Source organism: Botryllus schlosseri, chromosome 3 (assembly GCF_051294905.1).
Source record: "Botryllus schlosseri isolate E-star chromosome 3, Bs_hap1, whole genome shotgun sequence".
In the NCBI taxonomy this organism is placed as follows: Eukaryota; Metazoa; Chordata; class Ascidiacea; order Stolidobranchia; family Styelidae; genus Botryllus; species Botryllus schlosseri.
In genome coordinates, this window is record NC_137238.1 from 21,833,178 (window position 1) to 21,852,320 (window position 19,143).

Sequence of the window (19,143 nt, forward strand, 5' to 3'; positions counted from 1 at the left end):
ATGATCGCTAACACACTGAGTTCATAACCCAAGATAGTGAAAATTGTGTACTCTTAGACTAACATAATTCGTATCCAGCAAACGATAGACACCAAAGGTTCGATGGAGTTTAAATCTAGATTGTATTAAGCGAAGTGATGAGTATCTCCAGTAATAAAATCGAAACGACCAAAACAAATTTTCTGTGTCTTGTAAATAACTATTTGGTATGATATTACTTGAGTGTGTGACAATTCGTATCCGTCGAGGTTGAATGTTTAGCCATATCGAAATGAATCCAGATCACATGAAGTATACATTAATCACAATAGAATCGACGAGAATGTTAACCACGTAGAGTGTGTTTGTTTAAAAGTTATTTCCAATACGGTTACTTCGATCGGTATTAATTCCATGTCACACAAAAAATATGAAACCATTGTACAGTTTCGTAGTACGGGAATATCGAGTGAAGTTGATTATTTTTGTGTGACGAAAATATCTTGTATTGATATTGGACACTGGTTTCGTTACCCAAGTGAGTGAAAATTGTTCTTGGGTGGACAGATATGATTAGTATTTAGAAAATACGACTCACACCGATTAAGTGCCGCTGTTTCCTATCCAATGACTGAGTGAAATTTCTCAGGGGTTTGATTTACCGAGTTAATTGTCGGCGATTCAATCACATACAAGTAAGGTATTTTAGTGACTGATTATTGTGACGACATTTACTTTGACGAATGACAATGGGAAAATTTCCAATTTCTTTGGTCGTGAGCGTTCTACAAATATTTCCGGCATACATTTAGCAAGCAACCTACAATATTCTTTTGTTATTGTAATGACTTTCGCAAGTTTGGTTTTATGATTACAATTACTTATTCAAATGATAATTTATGATCACTAACAACAATAGAAAAACATTTCGTAGATTTCAGTGTAGCGCCTATTGCGATTTTGTTAATGCTATGAGTTTTGTGTATTACTCAAGTCTAGTCGAATAGGATGCATCCAGTAAATATATTCCAAATTGCATATGTGTTGATCAAAGTCTTGAAGTGTAAATCTGTAGACTTCACAACGTCTTAGAGAGTGCGAACGGAATTATGTATCGATCGCACGCTTCAAACGGTACTCGATACCCAAAGTGATATTTTCACACTCTGTAAGTTGTGTATGTTTCAATGCGCTGTCACAACTCCGACAACAAATTGTATCAATTGCTGGATTCAATAGTAACGACATGAAATTGTAATATACTGACTCTATACGTAGTCGTTTCAATTAGCCGTCACGAATTTGACCAATAAAGCATTTTGCATCGGGTGTTCAATGTTTGGATAACGAAATTGTTGTGCCATCTTTAGTGTTGGTTACTGGAAACAACTACATTTGTAAAAATATTTTCTGATATCCGTAATACGTAAAGTGATTTGTACAAACACGGAATATCTTTCAAATCAAAAACATTTCAGACACGCATAGTTTTACAAATCAATATGTTAATAACAATGTTTCTGAAAAGTTTGTTGCTGTCATAACATTTACCACAATGCAGATCTAATTAACGCAAATAATTTAATAATCAAGTCATGATCAACTATTACATATGTCAAATCAATGTGTCAATAAGGATGTTTACAACATGATAACTTTCAATGTAGCACCGGCGTTCGATTGTAAGAAATGAATTCTCAACTACGACGGTTAGACTGACAAATCTCGTTTACTCAAACATATTATGTTAATCCCAAACCGCACACCGAGTAGTATTTACTTTGTCTTACAAAATATACCGAGTAATAATTAGTTTGTCTTGCAGAATATATCGCGTAGTAATTCCTCTATCTTACAGAATAGTGACAACTTTTCAAGTTGAATAAAAAAGATGCGTTGGGATATGAATACAACCGAGTTTGTTATGGATTTTAGGTTTTAGTGATTGTATGGATTCGTGTATGTTTGGTTGTTTTTCGTATTGATACTGTTTGAGTTGGTCGGTTAACGGATTTACTTGACAATGTTTTCGTGGTTGATTCTTTGAATATGGTAAGATGGTAAGATGTCGAGACGTAATACTATTTCGTTAGCTCAATTACAACAAAACATAACCAGCATTCAAATAATCCGTAAGCTACGAGTGGATTTAAAACTTGATGCTGTTTTGTGGTTAACTCAAGTCAGTGGTCATATTTGTGTTGATTTCAGGAATGATCATGACGAGTTGGTCGGGTAAATTAGTGGTAGTAACTATGACCGTACAGAGTTGCTGACATTCAAACATCTTTTACGCTGTAATATACGTATTTTATTGTGATAAATTATTTCTCAGTTATTGTTCAGACATTCAAATCTCGTATACTCAAAATATAATATGTTTATGTCAAGTCATTTATGTGTCGATTAGTAAATAGCTTACTTTGTCTTCAGAATAGTAACGACCTTTACAATTAAATAAGAAAGACCGATCATACGAATACAACCAGGATGAATTAATTCAAATTTGTGAGTTGCAGTGATATAATCAAGTAAGTGAAAACTGGATTTTGAACACTTGTTAATGTTGTAAATAATTCTTTTGAGTATGGTAAGATGTTAAAATGTCGCTTTGACAAACGAAAAGTCGGATCGCGAATAGAGTTGCAATGTTCCATTACTTGTTTCAAATCAATGTGCGTATAATATCAATATGGGACTGTGGGAAAGTTGATAGTCATGTTTGTCAATCCTATTTCAATTCACACTACGCCAAAGTCAATATATTTCGTTTCGGATTATCTCAATTTACCTATAGAACATCTCGCGAATGGATTCCGACACCGTACTATAACTAGATCGCTATGTCTGATGCATTATCGCGTCACCGACGTAGGATTTTACAATTATTTCACACCTTTTTTGAATAAGCGTCAACTTCACAGAGGTTGGGGCAGAAATAAGTGAAAATTTGTCGGTATTCGAATCACCGTCTACGCCGGCTCTGTTATTCGTTACTTATTAAATTTTACCAGTGAAATCCGGTTCTGTGACAAACTAAGTACCAAAATAGTATCTTGTGAGTGATTGGGATGTATGTAACAGCAAGTCGCGAAAGATGGTGATGTCCGAGACAATATCTTGTCAGCGATCGCGGGGTTTGCAACCTAATTCACACCTTTTTGAAGTGTTAGTTTGTGAACGCGGCTATTGTTGGTATCACCGTCTACGCCGGTTATGTGACAAACTTATTACCAAAATATTACTTGTGCGTGATTCCTATCTTTGTAACATCAAACCACGAGAGATGACTATTCTGATGTGCTATCTTGTGAGTGGTCGTAGGAAATATTTCACACCTTTTTGGAGTGTTAGTATGTGAACGCGGCTATTGTTGGTATTCGAATCGTCGTCTACACCGCTCTGTGGTAAACTAAATAGCAAAACATTACCATGCGACTGATTCGAAAATCGCGCTATCGCGGTGAAGTCACGACTGTGAACAGCAGACTATTCTGTAGGTGCAAACAGCGGTATACAAGGTGCGAATAACCCGATCTGAAAGTACTATTCAGCTAGCGATCAATAGCGAGGAAAGACTTAGAACACGATCGGTCATTTGTCACGACTAAACTACATCATATATAATAATTTACGATATACACATTAACAAAGGTTCATTCACATGACTATTTACTTGATACATATTCAACGCCGTGCGAGAGATGCCTGAAAGTGCGAATCACGACCACGAGTTCTCATTACGATTCACCGCCGCAGCCTATACCTGAAAGTACGAGTCACGACCCCGAGTTTTCAATACGAGTCACCGCCGCAGCCTATACCCGAAAGTACGAATCACGGCCGCACCCATAAGAACCCATTACGAGTCACCACCACAAGGGGGGTCTGAAAGTACGAGTCACCACCCCGGGTTTTCAATACGAGTCACCACCCCGCCCATAAGAACCCTATGGCGCGTCACGAGCGATCTATACTACTACTATTGTAACACAGTTAATACAGTTTAAACACAAATGTTATTGTGTAATTGTTTTGTGTCTTTTTTACATACTCAATCTGTTTTGTTATTATAATGTTCTGGTTGATGAAGCAATAAAATCTCTTCCTCTCTCATTGACATGATACAGATAACTGACAGTTCTGATGTCTTGCCCGGTGGATTGGTGTCCGCCCATCACAGTAAGTACATACTGATGATATAGAAATGCCGCAATACGGTTACAGACAGTTTCGATTCTGAACTGATGTCACTGATCAGTTTCGGGCGTTTTTTTGACATGTGTGGGAAAACAGCTAATTTGGATACGTTAGGTAAAAATTTGATCAAAATTCAGTTTGTTTAGGTCAAAGTCAATTTTGAATTTTTAGGATAATTTTTTTCTTTTTTTAGGTAAAAAAACGCTCTATTGATCACTAATGAAAACAGAGGTACCCAAATGTTTGAAAGAGAATCTTTTGAGATTTGGTTTTTATGATTCTCATTAACCAATACTGTTCAATTTCCTGTTCAATTTCCCCCATGAAATTTTGAATAATCGAGACGAAAGATTACTCAAGCCAGGGATTCTTTAACTTTTATACCGCGACCCAAATTTGACTTTTATTCCATATCGCGTTGAAAGCCTCACGCTTCGAATGCATTTTAAATGTCAGTATATGCTATGTATTTACGGACAAGCATGAAGTTCAGAGGGCTCAGACGGCTAGTTGTACGCAATGCAGTTCTATGAAACCTACGAGGGGACTATTTGGTGCCGAACATTTCGGACATATCAATATTGAGGGTTTTGGCCAACCAGCCACGGTCATTTTGGGCCAAGGTTTTATCGCATTTATCCTGCCTTTTTAGCATTGCGTTTTAGCCACAGCCGCATGTAGGTCTATACTTCATGTTTCATGTGAGGTGCCACCGGGTTGGCGGAAAGGGTGGCCTCGGAAGACATTTGTACATGCTTAAATTAAAGCAGCCCAGCGGATAAAGGGGTCGTTGAGGGATACTAGGAATATTCTGCTCTTTCACAATTGCGAATTAAGTCGATTCATTTCTGTAAATTCTGCGTACGAGAAATATCGGATGCGGCAGTTATGGCCGCGCTCTTTCTTTTCTCCAGCCTGCCCTAGTATCCCCCTCGTAATTTAGACTTTCCACAGTAATAAATGTCAGACAATTCTTATCATGATAGAAAAAAATTTGCGTAAAACAAAGATCGGCACATTTTCATGATCACGGTATTGTATAACGACTTTTTGCATGAGTCGCTTATTGGCTATTCAACACAGTGACCTGCTATGGATTCAAACCAAACACATCATATCGCGCAAGCGCAATTTGGGCGGTCGCGACACCAATTTAAAGCCTTCGCGCCTTCGCGGCGCGGTGGACTTTAGAACCCCCGGCTTAAGCTCAATATAAACTTTTTATATGGTATCCTACAAAACACCTTCTGTTGGCACGAGCTAGGTTGGCGTATTTTAATAAAAGTCAACTCCGAGGCACATAAATAATAGGGTCAACCACCTCTCCCGGCGACGCGAAATCTGTTGTCTCGATTATTTTCGACATGGAATGTATAATAGCATTTCATAATTTCCTAATACTCTGCTACTTCGATAATAAAGCAAAGTTGATGACTTAAACCACGGCTATCATACTAATTTCATTTCTGGACGTAATAAAGTCAACTATTCTGCGCGCGTAAAGTCATGTATGTAATTGGGACGCGATGCAAAACATGTTGAGTGTCATGCGAAATAAGTCTTAACTTCAACTTGACATTTTTACCGCACCAACATTATGCGGCATAAATACTAGAGCATTGTTTTGTTGCACAGCGATTGTTTAAACAATGCTGCTTTTCATATTTGAGGGCACGGTTGTGGCGTTCCAGCTCTGCGACAAGATTATAATTTATATTTCAGGATCATTCACACAATGACTTTCAATTATTTCGTTCACCTTTATGCTCAGACCACCAGTGCTACATTACCCTTGTTTCTTCGTGTCGTTGTATTCAGTGGCATAACTATTGTCAATTTTAGAGGATTGGAACTATGTAACATGTGAGACGCGTGACAATCTGAAATCGTTGAAGCAAAAAGACGAGAATAAATTGATGCTATCATGGACTGGCAATTCAAGCGGATACAAGGTACCAGGTTATGGTTGGAGAATTGCATTGAGCCATACGTTTTCAGAAAAGAGGAAACCAATGATGTCACCAGGAAAGATATTTCAAATCCACTTGTTTGCAGGCATATTAGCTCGTTATGAGAAATTCAATCGACACTTGAAGAAAAGCAATCGTCGACCATGCATGGACTTCTCACATCAGCTAACACATGAACAAATATACGGTGTCCCGGCAGGTGGCATAGGAGGAGGTTGCTTCAATCGAGGCTGGAAAGGCGAATTTTGTCGTTGGCAGTTGCGCCCGGGGATATATGAACATGTAACCACCTCTGCTAACCAGTTCATACTATGTGTTCGGTGTCATGGAAAAACTATCTATCAAAAGGTCCTCAGTCCCTATTCTTGTCCGAGAAAGTGTCTTCGATCATGGGGTTGGAAGTTTCCAGCGAATAAAGCATTTTACCATGCTCTTTACCCCCGTGCATGGACTGTCTATGAAATTCCTCATCTTGGTCTCGTCTTGACATGCAGACAAATATCACCCGTCATACCCCATGAATATACAGATTCCAGCATACCTGCAGTTGTCTTCTCTTGGCACATTCAAAACTCTTCAGATTACCATTACGAAATAACAATCGCCCTTGCGATGGAAAATGGAATCGGTACAACGGCGGCACGTGCGTCAGAAGGGAATTACAACCAACAATTCAACACCGATCAAAACTGCAGCGGTATTACAATGTACAATACATACTTTGATAAAATGCCCTATACCATGACATTGGGTGGAAGAGACGCGATTGGTCGAAAAATATCAACATGCTTGAATTTCGACCCAGCATCTGATGGCTCGACGCTATGGAACGATTTGTTCACAGATGGAGAATTTGATTGTGCTGACAAAGTAAGCAATGCAACGTCATCAGGTCAAGCGATAGGCTGCGCTGTGGCCATTAAAAGCTCTGTGAATGCGAAAAGTTCGACAGATGGTGTAGATTTTGCACTTTCATGGGACATGCCCATCGTACATTTTGGATCAAAAGAGACTCCTCATTATCGACGGTACACTCGCTTTTTCGGATCGGATGGCAAATCTGGTCATAAGATGGCAATTTATGCTCTTGATAATTATACGAATTGGGAAGAGCAAATTGAAAGGTGGCAAAACCCAATATTGTCAAACATAGACTTGCCAAACTGGTACAAATCTGCTCTGTTCAACGAACTCTATTACATAACAGATGGAGGAACAATCTGGCTGGACATCCCAAAACTCGAATGCTCATCTAACAATCAGACAAAAAGTAGCTCTTCGTCTGTGACGGAGGAATATCTACGAAATACCAGCATCGTTCAAGAATATGGCCGTTTTGCATATCTTGAAGGACATGAGTATCGAATGTATAACACGTGTGACGTTCATTTTCATGCGTCCATCGCACTTGCTCATCTCTGGCCAAAACTGGAACTAAGCCTCCAATATGACATTGCCGCCAGTATCCTACAGTATGACGATACGCCATTCCAATTCACCATGGATGGAAATTGGGGTATCGTTAAATTGCCAGATGTCGTACCACACGACCTTGGTGATCCTGAAGATGAACCCTGGAAACGTGTTAATGCTTATTTTGTTCATGATACCGCCTCCTGGAGAGATTTGACGCCGAAATTCGTCTTACAGGTATTCAGGGACTACTACGTCACCAAGGACAAAGAGTTTTTGATGAATATGTGGCCTGTGTGCCTAAAGTTGATGTCAAAGAGCCTGAAGTATGATGAAGATGGGGACGGCTTGATTGAAACTGGCGGAGCCATAGATCAGACGCTATATTGGTGGAGCATGACCGGTACTAGTGCTTACTGTGGTGGATTATGGCTCAGTGCATTACGTTGTATTCTAGAGGCAGGGAAAATTCTTGATCGGCAGCATGAAGTAAAAGAATATGAAGAAATATTAACTTTAGCTACAAAATCATACCAGGACAAGCTTTGGAATGGTGAATATTTCAATTATTGTAGCGATCAACGTAACCAACACTGGGACAGCATTATGGCAGAACAATGCGTTGGGCAATGGTATCTTCTGGCATGTAACATAGCAGACGTCCTCCCTTCGGAAAAAGTCATCAGGTCGTTAAAGAAAGTCTACAAATTCAATGTGCTGACCTTTGCTGACGGTAAATGTGGAGCTGTTAATGGGATGCGACCAAACGCGAAAATTGACCAATCATGCATGCAATCACAAGAGGTCTGGTCAGGTGCCACTTATGCGCTTGCTGCCACTATGATTCATACAGGCATGACACACGAAGGCTTCACGACCGCGGAAGGGGTGTATAGAAGCTGTTGGGAAGACTTGGGGATGGCTTTCCAAACTCCAGCAGCCATTATGAAACATAAGCATCACAGGTCTCTGGCTTACATGCGGTCTCTGAGCATTTGGGGGATCCAGTATGCACTGGAGCGCAGGAACAGTGCTTAGCTGCTGGTGCTGAATGCTCATATTATTTTCAACATCCTTTCAGACTATTATTTCATTTTGTGAATTAGATGCGACTAGTGGTGAAAATAAGTCATGGTTGGTGAAAATAAACGACTTTTATTTTAAACATTCATTTAACTCGGTCACTATTCCTAGTAACATTATTTGTAAAAATGCACCAACTTATAATTATTATTTATTAAAACAAACGCAACATATAAAGCATCTTATTCAATTCAGACTGAGTGTTTCTGTCTTCGGGGCACCGACCAATGGCAGTTATATAGTTGTGTAATTTCGAGTTTCCCGTTACTCATGTTACGCATTGGAATGTACTCATGTTTATATTATGGTTAATATGTACAGTTTGTAATAACGTGGAATAAAGTAGACATTTTATAGGGTTACCACACGTCCTCATTTTTTTTTAGTCAACTAACCACAGAATTGGAAAAATTTACCATTTTTCCGAATTTTACTCTACAATTCTGAGTCTGAAAATTTTGAAAAAGTGTCCTCATTTCCCGATTCCAAAATATGGTAACCATACTTTTTATATTTGTATGCAACTGTTTTTGTTCCCAATATACATCCATGAATGCATGTTCACATGACTTCCTTTCTCGTGGTGAGTTTCATAACTCATTTGCCCTTTCACTTGTTGTCATGTGATTATTCAAAGTATTTTTGACCGTGTCAAAGCTGAACAGTTTCTTAACGCCAAAACTATGTGGTAATTGATTTGCAATGAAATGTCCATGATGTTACGATTCGGTAACGCCACATCATTGGCATATTTACATATCAATTCCACTCCTCCTTGCGCTCAATGATGATGAATATGTTTTCCCATCTACTTTGTGATCTCTATAGCTCAGTAATGACTTATTGTGCTTTCACATAATGTTTTAATGTTGTGGCCGCCCTGGTGAATTTCAATCCTGGCTCGTTCACAAACTTACATGTCTGGCCTCCGCGGGACTGAATTGTGTTACTATATATTTGATTGTGTGTCCCAATCTGTGATGATTTTGTGCACTGTGTATTGACTGTGATCTATACTTCAATTACTATCTCGGACAAACTATATCTCTTCTCATGCCATGCTCCTGTTTCCATAATTTAATTGCTATAGTTATATCGCTGCTCAACCTTCTGCACTACAATTACACTTTTCCAAAGCTCCGGTGTAAGAGAACTTCAGAGTTCGTTCTACATAAAAATTTTATAGGCCTACATTTCCGTGTTTATACAGTTTTAAAGTAGGACAATACGAATGCATATGTAGCGATGATCAAATTCCGGTTATTTGAATGTATTTATCAAATCATTTAGATCAGTGGCTCTCCAGCCTTTTTATCTTCGCGGACCTCTTTTGAACCATCACGGACCCCAAAAATTTTAGACCAAATCCAAGAACTCAATTATCGTGCAACCTTCATCTGTCTTGTGCAAATATTAAATGTAGAAAAATGACAGAAAAATGTATTTTCTTGAAAATACCATCGTACTATTTATGTAGAAATTGGGACAGACTTTATTTGAAAGCGATTTCTGTAGCTGCATTTCTTGAAATACGTGATCGTGTCTCGAAAATCCGCGTCTTCGATTTGACATGAATGACTGCCGAAAATCCGTTTCTGCCAATGTAGGTGATGGCGAATATAAGAATAACGCGAACTCGTCCGATGAGTATGATTGCAACATTCTGGTACACTAATTGTATCACATATGCAGTAATAAACAAAATAATTTGTGTTGAAATACTGCTCTGTGTCCCGTTGCGACACAATGCTGTAGAATATGAGCCTTATATATAGTGGATGAATTTGGTTTGCTGAGAGATAACACCGGCTTGATGAGTGCCAAGGTGCCATTACTTCAAGTAAACGACAATTTGCAATATCAACCACAATCAGAGGTAATCAGAAACTAAGTAGCCTATAGGCTACTTCTACATTTACGCAGTTCTCAACTGGATTTTTGCTTCTTGTACTATACCTACTTAAGTGGTCTCGTGTTCGTGACCACAACCCAATAAACATTTATATTCTGAGACGAAAGTAGTTTTTTATAGTGACAATATGCATTACTTTCACGGGGGAAATTGCAATAACATCCGGGAATACTATTTGCAAGCACAGCAAACTGTAGAGTTATAAATCAGTTTTGGTGGGACGTTAAGACTTCCTTCCAGTTTCGAAAGTATCCACCTCCGATTGACTACTAAAAGTATATGTCGCCGCAGTGGAAAAGAAGTAGCTCCAATGTCCATTTTTGAAACTTATTAGGAATCATTTTTTTAAAATATTCATTCATTTTCGGTCATATCGTGACCACGTTTATGTCTATCACATTGCTCCAACGTTCGTCATGACCACGATGTGTCCGAAAGAAAAGGAAAACTTAATTTTTTCTAAATGTGTAAAACGCACGGCAACTACTTTGATTCCACGGCGACAATAGTGAAGATCGACCAATTGTACTTTTAGCAGTAGGCTACTTGGGTAGCCTACTTATTGTAGAATTGAAGTAATCTTGTATGACGCTATTTTCACTTGAAATGGATTAGATAATTACTAATCGGACCACAAGACACGGTAAAGTACTATATAAAGGCAAAACTCACTTAAGACCGTTCCGAGCAAACGTGTGGCGACACCTGCTGAATTAATAGACCCGTTTGGTCCCAGGACAATCCCAGAGGTGGTCAGTAACGAAGTACTACTACTTTTTAGAAGTACTCAAGTAGTTTTACTTTACTTGGAGTGATTAGTCAAACGAAACTAATTTTTTGCTACTTCTACTTCCACATCGACGATATATTGTAGCCCTATGACTTATCTTAATTGTAGTCTGAGACTCATGATGTCCCTCATCGTCTCGTCTACTGGTCACTCAGCATGAAGTTTGCATAGCACTCGAGCATGCCAGCGAGTTGCGTCGCGTTTGAGTGCATATGAAAGCCCACAAGATCATGGATGAATAATGAATATACTTCCGGACCTGAACTGTCGTACAGTTGCTTGCTACCCAGCCTAAGAGTTTGTCTTACCGCCCGTATAATTCAGGGAGAGCCCCGGGAATCCACGACTGCACGGAGTGCACGCGTTGTGCAATACCCAATACGAACACTCTGAAAGACGGCAGATAGCTGTTTGGCTACCTCTAGTCTAGTCTTATATTAAGTTATAGTCTTATGAAAAAATTGCATAAATTTTCAAAAAATACTCTATGATTTATGCTAATTCAAGAAATAATTTGGGGCCCCCTTCGAGCTCGGCCCCCCCCCCCAATTGGGGGGTTTGGGGTGCGGCAGTTACGGTGCTGAGTGTATATAGTTGCCATGATATTGTGCAATTGTATGCGGGTCACGTGGTAATGCTAGTCTACGAGCACAATATATTTCCTTCCTAACATACCTGGCGTTAACTATGGACATTACATTAAAAGGACCAGCGGCCTTATACAGTATACACCTTCCTTCCTCTGAGAGGGAGCGGAATTGGGTGTAACTGTAACGTGGAAGAGTCAAATTAATGAATTATCGTCGTCGTTACCTGCTCGAACTCGAAGGAAGACGACAAATACGAGGATTTGAAACGAACAAAAATGCAAACACGTGCAGTTATGAACGATTGATTGGTGTACCGATTGAGTTTCATTACAACATACATAATTAGCCTAAAAGAAAAATATGCAAAGTCAACGAACAAAAAATTGTAATTATAACAAGTAAGTCACCCACGCAGAGCGGGAAACTGGCAACTGATGTTCAATTTAAGCGCGTGCGGGGGCAAGGTTCTTACAAAATCACCACATTGCGTGTGATCGATCAATGAAAGAGAGAGAGGCGGTTTGACGACGGAGATGCGATAGGGCCTTTATAGTAAGGTCATCCAGTCTGCACCCCCGTTTTTTTCGCCTCCATGCTATCCGTGATTGCTGAGCGCCTAGCAGGATAGCTGCGGATACCAGTTTTCGAGTCTTTGGTCTGACCCGGCCGGGGATCGAACCCACGACCTACCAATCGAGAACCCGGACGAACAACCAGTACTTACACTATCTCGCTCGGTATGCCGTCGTTCGTGTCGGGAATTGCGCGGGAAGGCTGAAAACAAGCTAGAAGCCTGCATAACGGGATAAAAACAATCGACTACTAACAGAGATGCCAGATGGTGATGACAGAGAGCCATTATTTACCTCTTCCACGGTTGGTCGAGCCTCACCTCATCTGCAAAGTCACTCAACTATGACTATATGACTATAGAATATGACTTTGCTCATATGAATATTCGGTAATCTGCATTAGCATTTTGGCAATCAAGACCTCGGGCTTAGGCCAAGAGTTCTTTTCGGCTCGTTACATTGTTAACTTGTGCATGACGGGTACCTGCGCTCTGAGCATGATGTGGTCTGAAATGTAAGGTAAAAATTGTGAATTTGTTTCTCCGAAAGCCGCCGTATTCAAACGGCAGATAAATGATTTACAATTTACATGAGCTTACTATCCATCCTAGCTAATCTCTGTGGCTTCACATCCCTTTGCGAAATCTGCGAAATCTCTCGTCGCGATTAAAAGCATAGAATTTGAGATGGTTATCTTCCAGGTTGGAATCCCGGTACGCTTAGCGCAATATCTTTTGTGTGCCAAGGCGGTTCTCAGCGTCACACCTGTGTGCAGTCAGTAGAATCTTTGGTGTGCACGAGACACCGATTCCATATTGGGTTATCTTTAATACCACATAATGAATATGGAAGCACTGTATGTGCCTCCCCTTCAATTCAACCGCGGTTCTCATAAGCCCATCTATACATGAATCGTTCAAGACCTGAACAACCACCATGCTTTTGCATTGCCGTGTAACGTTTCTCGTCGCAAACTACAGTAACAAATAACATATTTTTGTCTCGCTACCGGTACTACCGCGGTCAGCGGTGATGACAATTTTGGCGTTACCTATTTATCGTAATGTAGATCTCGTCTAGACTCCAGAGTTGAATTAGATTGATTGATTAAGACCGCTTTTATTAAACTTTGCGCTCTCGTCGCCAGCGATAAGATTCTCAAAGTGTTAATATTTTGAACTCCAAAGCCCATTCCGGATTTAATATCCAAATCCAGGATAAGTTTAATCATATCTGTATCATGTCCACGTCTAGAAATGACTGAAATTATTTTTAGAAGATGCAAATTATTAGAAATTTCTTCTCCGTTCTCCTATTCTACGGTCAATAATTGGAATGGCTGAAGCTGACAAGAAAAATCTACAAGTTGCTGATGATCCTCAATCAGAAAACGCTGTGTCAGATTGTGGTATGTATCTAGTTTAGATCGGCCCTGTGGATATACGCAGCTCACACAGTTCACGACGCAGTTCACGCAGACGCAGGTATCAATCTGTATCTTGTCTGGGTATCATGTCTGGAGTGTATATGGGGTATGTTCAAGTTTGTCTATTAATCATAATCAGGTATCACGCAGGTGTCACTCAGGTATTATGTTTGGGCATGTCTGCGGTGTGTTCATGCTAGGTATCATGTCTTGAGTTTATTTGTCGCCGATTTTTACCGGTAGACGTTGCTTCCAACATTTGGAACGCAGATCCCGATCGGCGAAAGTTCATCTGTGATCCTTGATGAAGGAGTGAAAAGGAAGCGAATTTGAAGAACGGGATTTCATATCTCATTTCCAAAATACACCAAGTTGATCGGTTGTCCATTAATTAAAGAAATAACACCTCAATGTCGTCATAGTCCATTCATGGTTTACTTTGGACGTACGTCACAAAGATGCGAATTTTCGGACAGATAATATGGAGTTTGCGCAGCTGTTCTCAAATTAGTTGATATCAACATTGATGTAGTGGAATAATTGCCTGCTATATAATTTATTTTCTGTTCACCAATATAATTGTGGGGCGAGATAGCGCAGTGGTAAAACCGCGGATTCAATACCAACGGGTGCTGGTTCGAGTCCGTCCAAGGTCGACTTCAGAATTCCGATACCTAAGTGTTGGAGGTTCACCTGCGCGATACCTGATTACTGAACAAACTTGAACACACCCCGAAAACACTCCAGACTTGATACCTGAGCACCAGAACAACGTGGGAGAGTGATACCTGCGTGATACCTGCGTGAACTGCGTATATCCACAGGGCCGTTTAGATCAGCTGTTGCGAACCTTGTTCATCATATTGACCCTATATCTGCAATAGTAATTACAAGGAGCCATATAAAAAGGTTAATCACTTGTGCTGTCACATCGAAGATTCGTAGCTTCATGGTGGCAAAAAGTCATTATATTGGCTTTGTGGTGTGTGCCATATTTCATGTGTAAAAGCTGATTTGATGTAATGACGCCCACACTAATCAAGCCATGCAGTCGGACTTCGTGGTGTTGCGTTTATGAACTGTACATGCCATGACATAACTACTGGCTACATAAACACATTAGTGGATTCTTGTGCTTTCGTAACGGTGGTCTTGTTACTAATGCTTGCTTCGACTAAGAAGTTAAGGGCACTAGCAAGTCGAAAATATCAAAATTTTCAATTTTTTTCTAGTTGGAGATATTAGCAATGCATCTCTGCTCATGGCCTTATTTCACCCAAACAACTGAAAAGTTTCAATTTCATTATGCACCCTTTTTTCCTTTGATAAGGGGGGAGGGTTGTTTGATATTCCTAGTTCCAACAGAAAGATCGCACGTTTCGTCAGTTAACTCTATAAAATATATGGTTTGACTGTTTCAAAATATACCGGTACATCTATATTATTTCATAGTAGGAACTTGTTTGATGATTTGTTGTCATTCAAGCATTCTGGCGCTCATTCTTATCATTACATCGGTAGCAACAGATGTTTATTGCTCCAGGGTTGGTTCGATATGTTTGAAATAAGGTCAGTCGCTATATTCACTATAAGGTCAGTTGCAGTATCAACATATCCAAGGCGAGATATCACAGTGGTGGCCCAGTCCGAACACATCCCAGACACGATGTCCGAACATGCCCCAGACACCATGTCTCAATGACAACACAGGCCTGTGTTGACACTCAGACATCGTGTTTGGGGCGTGCTCGGACATCATGTCTGGGGTGTGTTCGCCCTGTGCTGCCATTTAAACATGGTTTATTGGGCGTGTTCGGCCCGTGTTGATACTCGGACATCGTGTCTGGGGCGTGTTTGGACATCGTGACTGGGGTGTGTTTGGCCTGTGCTGCAAATCGGAACATGTCTGAGGTGTGTTTGGCATGTGCTGCCATTAGGACATGGTATCTGAGATATGTTTGGCCTGTGCTATCATTCAGACATGGTGTCTGGGGCGTGTTCAGACATCATGTCTGGGATGTGTTCAGACTGGGCTACCACTGTGATATCTCGCCTTCAATGTACTGGCTACCTGACCGCATGAAATAGTTTAGTTGTCTGCAAAAAATAAGCGATGCACTACGAATTTGATTCAATTCAAACCAGTAGAAGCGAAATTATTGTAGTAAAAAATTTTAAATTTGAAAAAAATTGTGTAAATATTTATCATAGATCTACCCGCCGTAAATAGTATGGTTTGAAATCTTAAATTTTGGAGATCAATAACTTAGCTTCTACTGGTTGGAATTGTGTCAAATTTTCTGTGCGTAGTTTTTCAGACAGCCTAACTATTTCATTGGGTAGGCTTTACATCCATAGCCTTTTCTATCAGACTATCCGACTCGCTATATGTTTTCAAGTGCAAAATCAAAAACAGTTTTATTCACACAAGCGTTCGAACCACAGGAACATGTGTTCAATCTGCCCTACAACTATGCGCTCCATCTTTTATACAAATTGTTTACTTTTATATTTTATTGCCTCTTGTGTACAGCGCCCTAATGTAGTAATAGTATATTGCTATAGCCTATTCTGCGCTCTATGAATTATGATTTTATTATTATGTATATTTTAAAATTGTAAATGAATCCAGATTTTTCTACTACAATAACTTAACTTCCACTAATTGGAATTGAGCCAAAATAGGTATGTAGGCCTAGCGTTTTTTAGGTAACCTGACAATTTTATCAAGTAGCCAGTAGAATTTGAAAAAAAAAGTTATTTTTGAGCAGCCCGAATTGTCATACTCATTTTCAGATGTAGGCTACTCTCTGTAATGACACTCCACTAATCCTTTCAGCCGGCGAACAATATCCCTTCGCCAAACTTTCCGAAAATGTCGGCAGCGAAGGCAAAACAATCGAAATCGCCGACTGCTCCATCAGTTTTCCGTTCGGCTGTTTCGATCAAACGCAGCTCGTCACCGTGTCGGCCAGCATAAACCCAGAGACCTGGCCTCGCGGCAAAGTCGGAACCACGCCGACTCTAAACGTTGTGGCGATGGACTTGAAACTACCGGCTATCGTTAAGTTATACTCGTGGTGCGTCAGCGATGACGACAGCGATGATTTAACGGCTGAAGTCTTGTGTTTCGAGAAAGACACAAACGACTGGAACGTAATCCACTCCTGTCAACTCGCCCATTCACGAACAATCGAATTTAGAATCAGTCACAGTAGCTATGTTTTCGCGGCTGTACGTGACTATGCGTTCTCAAGCTACGTTATTTTTCCGACCGTTTGTTTCCACGGGGACCGTTTTGCCGTAGCTTCTGTGTTGGATAATGATCTGGCTAATAAACATTTTCTCGATACCACGAAGAAAGAAATACACAAGAATATGACGGTGCATTCTTACTGCACTTTTCACTGTCGAAATTCCACGTCCGTCGGTTATAGACTATTCCCCGCAAGGCAGGATAATGATGACGTCACTCCTGCCGAGTTTAGGCATACGGCGAAGCAGGTTGTTCAAGGAAAAGGCAGTTTTATCTCCTACTCTACGCTAGGCGAGCGTGAAGAGGGGCAGTTGGACGTGATGCGTTTTCAGATGTTTAAAGACGACGCGAAATGGCAAGACCACGCTTTCAGATACAACTGGCCGATCTGATCCAGTGGGGGAGAATCCGCCGACTTCGCGGTAAGCCAAATAGCAGGCAATCTGGCAGAAAGTATCATTGTCCACAGCGACATATCAGCAAAACTATGAGCTGAAAATGAAGGGTTGGACCACAGCCAGGGTTGGGATGAGTCCAGTCATGACTTGAGTCACCGTTTTCATATGACTTGACTTGACTCGAGTCACTTTGCAAAAATGACTCTACCTGACTTGACTCAAAGCAAAATAACTGTCAATTTCAAGTCATGAGTAATCGATGTCAACTAAATCACTGTATCTTTTATAAGTTCGGATTTGTAACCAATCACTCGATGATTGTGTGTTTTACCAAGCCTAGCTATTGTTATATTCCAAATAAATTGATCAGAACCGCAGTGATGGGAGCTTACGTTGTCGTAAACTTGCTTACCCAAGTTACCGACGTTCTTGTATGATTTAAATCGACCGAATATCGTTAATACGTTTATAATTGTTTATCACTGATATGTAGGTAGGTAGGGTATTGCATCAAATCATTTTTTGAATTATCTTGAAGTTTCCTATTTTATCCTGTATAATTATAGACTATAGAGGCTATACCGCTATACTTGCATAGTTTAAAACAGTTAGCAAAATGCAATGACTTTGAATCACGTCTCGTACTTTGATAATTCAACTTGACTTGATTAGTGACATGACTTGTGACTTGACTTGACTCGAGTCACTTCCAAAAATCGAGTGGCTTGTGAATTGTGACTCGGCGGCAATGACTTGATCCCAACACTGACTACAGCAGAGTTTTTCAAACCGCTAGTGGGCCATGACGTAGTTAGCAGTGGGCCTCAGATCTCTTCTGATACACAGCAATGGTTTTTCACCTATGCAGACCTTTTTTTTAGTTATCAGCTTCCAAATGACCCACGAGTAGGTCCAGGTGACAGTGTGGACCTTTTTTGTAACATTCGGCTTACCGAATGTAAAGGAGGGCCATGGAACAATTCAATTCGGAAATTAAGCTGCCACAATACTACTAGAGTGATAAAGAAGAATGAGTGTGAGTGTGAGTAGGGATCGGTACTCCTATGTGTTATAGTGTAGTGATAACATCCGACCTATGCAGCCTTCATAGGAATGTTTGCATATATCCGGATACCGGCCCCGGGAAACATTAGATGCTATTCTTGGTTGGATGAACTTACAAGTTGGTGCTACACATTGACATTTTTCAGCATTTTCAAAGTAGCTATTTCGAACGCCTGCACGATTTTTTCTATGCTTCACATTTACGGACGTTCAATCCTGATGAGAGTCGGTCGAAAAGCTTAGAGTGGAATAAATTTGGCAATATGAGTGTATTGTTGGCTTTGAGATTTTATGTCTATTCCAAAGTAATATCGATACAATAAACTAAACTTTAAAAAGAACTTGATGTGTGTATAATTATCTTATTTGCTAGGTACAAACATGTGAGCAGTTGCTTACCTAGGTCTGTTTGCAGAATCTATGACACAGCATAATGCATTGTACCGTAAGCCTAAGTGAGGTTCTGCGGTTGATAGCGTTTGATCATAT

The 19,143-nt window shown here is 40.1% G+C and overlaps 2 protein-coding genes across 2 annotated transcripts in view; both read left to right on the forward strand.

The window, feature by feature from the left end:
- LOC145436082 (non-lysosomal glucosylceramidase-like) overlaps nucleotides 1–10,293 on the forward strand; it is a 57,891-nt gene extending 47,598 nt beyond the window's left edge. Inside the window, exons 6-7 of the mRNA XM_080313357.1 lie at nucleotides 4,110–4,161; nucleotides 6,022–10,293. Of these exons, the coding sequence (XP_080169483.1) occupies nucleotides 4,110–4,161; nucleotides 6,022–8,600 (2,631 nt within the window). The 3' untranslated portion in view covers nucleotides 8,601–10,293. The remainder of the gene's footprint in view (nucleotides 1–4,109; nucleotides 4,162–6,021) is intronic.
- A 2,569-nt stretch (nucleotides 10,294–12,862) lies between these two features.
- LOC145436096 (uncharacterized) lies at nucleotides 12,863–18,995 on the forward strand. The gene is made up of 4 exons (XM_080313382.1): nucleotides 12,863–13,028; nucleotides 13,786–13,917; nucleotides 16,775–17,613; nucleotides 18,801–18,995. The coding sequence occupies exons 2-3, from the start codon at nucleotides 13,845–13,847 to the stop codon at nucleotides 17,581–17,583; spliced, it is 882 nt and encodes a 293-aa protein (XP_080169508.1). The 5' UTR covers nucleotides 12,863–13,028; nucleotides 13,786–13,844; the 3' UTR covers nucleotides 17,584–17,613; nucleotides 18,801–18,995.
- The last annotated feature ends 148 nt before the right edge of the window (nucleotides 18,996–19,143 follow it).